We start from the raw sequence: 3,484 nt of genomic DNA on the forward strand, positions 1-3,484 counted from the left end.
ACGTGAGGGAAACGGCACTACCTCTGTAGCTTTTTAGCTAATGCGTCTATATTGCGTGCCGCTAGCTTAGTGCTGCGGCAGTTCTGTCAGTTGTTGACTGGGGGGGCAGTTCAGTAGGCAGGGTGGGGCGCCCTCCTTGGATAAAGGTAGGGAGGGGAAACACTGTTGCTGTTAGCATTGCTCTTTCAGATTAGCTCAAATAAATGCTGAGCGGAGGACAAACATCTGCAAACTGATTAAATGAGAATCATTCTCTGAAATCATGCACATCGCCCGAGAGTCGCTACATGATCCATTCAGTGGTTCACGAGATATTTTGCTAACATACAGACATAACAGGCAAATGACATGTCATGGGTGCAGGCGATGAATGATTTTTCACCTGTTGAAGAGTTTAATCATTTATTCAAGCAAAGTAAGGAGCCACATGTTTGATTGCAGTCACGGTCAGAACTTTATCTGTGCTGGTTCTTAATGTTTGGTCACAAACGTCTTGAACGTCCAGGTTCAAAAAGCGATTTGTTGGGATTAAATCAGATTAGGACCATCAGAATGATGTCATTTCTCTGTTTGGATTGCAGGATCCTGACAGAGGCTGAAGTGGACACCCACCTCATGGCCCTGGCAGAGCGGGACTGAGCGAGCCCTGCCACCTGTTCTAAGGTTGACTCAAGAGCATGATGGGATATGGAGTTTCCAGACTGAGGCTGGCGTTCTTTGTTTGCTGTACATTTACCCTCCCCCAGTTTCATTCAACAATAAAGTTTTTGGAGTAAAATCAGCCTTTTGTTTGCAGTTTTTAACTCAAACGTTGTAAGCCGATGTCTGTTGCAGCAGCTGGTTATAGGACCCGAGCGTGTGCAGACCTCCCCCTCCAGCTTCCTGTCGTCTGATCACATGACATGGCTTTCAGCGAGGAGGAAATCTGACTACACGCCGATTTGACCTCGTTTTTCTACACCAAGGATGTCAGAAATAGAAAACCGGAAACAAACCACACAAAGTTTCTGTTTGCGAGGGAAAGTTCATCCTCACAGCTCCGAGTGGTTTGAACAAAGCTGACACGGCTCTGGGTTGTGATGGGGGAGGGGGCGTCAGCCAACATGAGTTCAGCTTCTTTGTCATAGAATGATCAGAAGTGATGCAGCCGTGTCATCAGTCATCTAAAACTTTCAGACTTATGGACTTTTTGTGTTCTTGTGAAATCAAAGAAATTCACCGGACGTGCTCTCATCCTAAATGAAACCTGAAGCAGGTCTGCTTCCTCCAGGGAGACCGTGCTTCTTACGGTTAACTCTGGAAAGATTCCTGGTTTCAAGTCTTGTACTTCCCAGTGATGTTTCCTGGTGATTCAGCAGTTGGATTCTCCCCCCCCCCCACTCACAGTACAACGAACATTTCCTCCATCCAGCGCTCGGAGCACACAGTGTTCCTCCTGCCACTCAGGGACTTTCAGCGCCGTGACTCAGACCTGCTGACCTCGCCCAGCAAAGGAAATCCCGTTCTGTTCCAAGAGGGGCCGAGTGTTTTCACAAGAGATGACTGGAGCCTCGTGAAGCCGAGACGCTCGCAGCTCAGGCCGTGAACAGTTCGGTTTATACGAAGGGAAATTCAGTTGAGAAACAGCAGCTGAAGCAGTTCATGTTCATAAATCTGGTTTTATTTTCAAACGTATGGTAATAGTGTTTAAATTCACACCAAGTACAAAAATAATATCTCTGTATTTACAGTATAATACACGTCTGCTAAATACATTATGTACATGTATACACAGACAGCAGCCGTATGGAGGTCCTGCCATCTTTGACTGCAACAGTCTGGAGCGCACGTGGCCAGAACAGACAGTTCATTCCAGTCTGAAATCCCCGGCCGACACCTGTGGTTCTGCATGATGAATGGGGGGGGGCCTGCTCCGTCCCCGTTTGGGTGAATGCCGTGCCTCGGCGAACCCAGTAGCAGCTCGATACCAGCGAGAGACGCCGCTGCTTTACTTTCCAAACTTGATGTCGTCATAAACCTGGAGACAAGACGAAACGTTAGAGACGCGTCCTCTGAAGGTCCGTTTAGTGGAACCTGCGGTTCTGAAGCGGATACTGACCTCGTCCTCCGACAGGCCCTCCATGTCGCTGTCGTCCGACTCGCTGTCGGGCATGTCCCTCAGCTCCTGCGCCGTCCTGTCGTACAGCTGCGAGCGGATCTCGTCGTCGTGGCGACCGAACGTGAGGTGGTACGGCGTGAAGCCGCCGTAGTTCAGGCAGTTGACGTCGGCGCCGAGTTTGAGGAGGCAGCAGACCAGCGTGGGGTTCTGGTGATCGACGGCCAGGTGAAGAGCCGTCCGCCCGCTGCAAGGTTCCTACAAACAAAAACAAACTTTTAGGTCCTTGTTCGAGGCTGGAGGGGTTCATTTGTTCCCCTTGAATGAGAAGGTTTGACCTTCGTGTGCAGGACACCCACCTGCGCGTTGATGTCTGCACCCAGCCGAACGAGACTTTCCACCAGAGAAATGTAACCGTTGATGGACGCCAAGTGGAGACAGTTGTGTCCTGGAGAGAAAAAACAACGTCGCGTTAAAAACCCGATTTCAGAGAACGCTCAAATGAAAGATGCACGGCGCTCGTCCTCAGGCTCCACACTTACCGCTGTAGTTGTAGGCAGACAGGATGGAGGTGAGGCGGCGCTGGCAGTTCTGGGTGATGACCCCAAAGCAGGCGAGGGAGCCCCGTTTGCAGGCGATGTGAAGGGGCGTGTTGCCGCTGTTGTCGACAAGAAGCGGGTCGGCACCGGCCTTCAGGAGTCGGTCCAGCAGCTGGGGCTGGTTGGTGATCACTGCCAGGTGGAGAGCCGTCTGGAGGAGGAAGGACATTTATTACCCTCTGCTGCACCTTTACAGGAGACCTGATGACAACTTCAGGTGTGGTGTTGATAATCACCTGTCTTTGGTGGTTCTGGATGTTGAGGAAGGAGTGGCTGTGAGACAGCGTGATCATCTGTTGAGCATGTTCAGTGGATTCATGGATGATGGCCAAGTGGAGCAGCCTGTGAGAGGGGGGGGAGAATAGGTTAGGCAAAACAGCTTAAAGAAGAAAAAAGAAAAAACTACACCGAAGAGGAAGTGGGCTCAGTCAGATCAGAGAACAAGAGCAGCGCAGCGTTTCGCAACAGCGGAGTTTTGTCGGGTTATTTCCACCAGTTGTGGCTCGACACATCTGAAGCTTTATCAGTTCCTGGCAGCAGGCCAGGGACTTTCCTGAACGCGCACTTCAGCGCCGCCCAGACTGCGCACGAACACTGTAGCGCGCACGCCTCCAAGAAAAAGCTGTTTTTGTGCAGCTTTAAAACATTTCCACGCGCCGTTCTGCAGCTTTTAGCTCGTTTTAGCTCGTTAAAATCACGGCACTGCTCTGCTGCGCATGCGCAACAACATGGCGTAAGGGGAGAGGACTCGCATGCGCAGGGTAAAAAAATAAAATAAAAAACGGGGGGG

General features: G+C 50.7%; 2 protein-coding genes across 2 annotated transcripts in view; one reads left to right on the forward strand and one right to left on the reverse strand.

The window, feature by feature from the left end:
• The window catches only part of LOC119418054 (proteasome subunit alpha type-6), a 5,127-nt gene extending 4,346 nt beyond the window's left edge, over nt 1–781 (forward strand). Inside the window, exon 7 of the mRNA XM_037685302.1 lies at nt 582–781. Coding sequence (XP_037541230.1) covers nt 582–639 — 58 coding nt within the window. The 3' untranslated portion in view covers nt 640–781. The remainder of the gene's footprint in view (nt 1–581) is intronic.
• An 868-nt stretch (nt 782–1,649) lies between these two features.
• Nucleotides 1,650–3,484, reverse strand: part of nfkbiaa (nuclear factor of kappa light polypeptide gene enhancer in B-cells inhibitor, alpha a) — a 2,274-nt gene continuing 439 nt past the window's right edge. Inside the window, exons 2-6 of the mRNA XM_037685303.1 lie at nt 2,931–3,036; nt 2,638–2,845; nt 2,455–2,543; nt 2,099–2,353; nt 1,650–2,017 (exon numbers count right to left, since the gene is read on the reverse strand). Of these exons, the coding sequence (XP_037541231.1) occupies nt 1,988–2,017; nt 2,099–2,353; nt 2,455–2,543; nt 2,638–2,845; nt 2,931–3,036 (688 nt within the window). The 3' untranslated portion in view covers nt 1,650–1,987. The remainder of the gene's footprint in view (nt 2,018–2,098; nt 2,354–2,454; nt 2,544–2,637; nt 2,846–2,930; nt 3,037–3,484) is intronic.

This window comes from Nematolebias whitei, chromosome 12 (genome assembly GCF_014905685.2).
Source record: "Nematolebias whitei isolate Nwh7 chromosome 12, NemWhi1, whole genome shotgun sequence".
Lineage (NCBI taxonomy): Eukaryota > Metazoa > Chordata > Actinopteri > Cyprinodontiformes > Rivulidae > Nematolebias > Nematolebias whitei.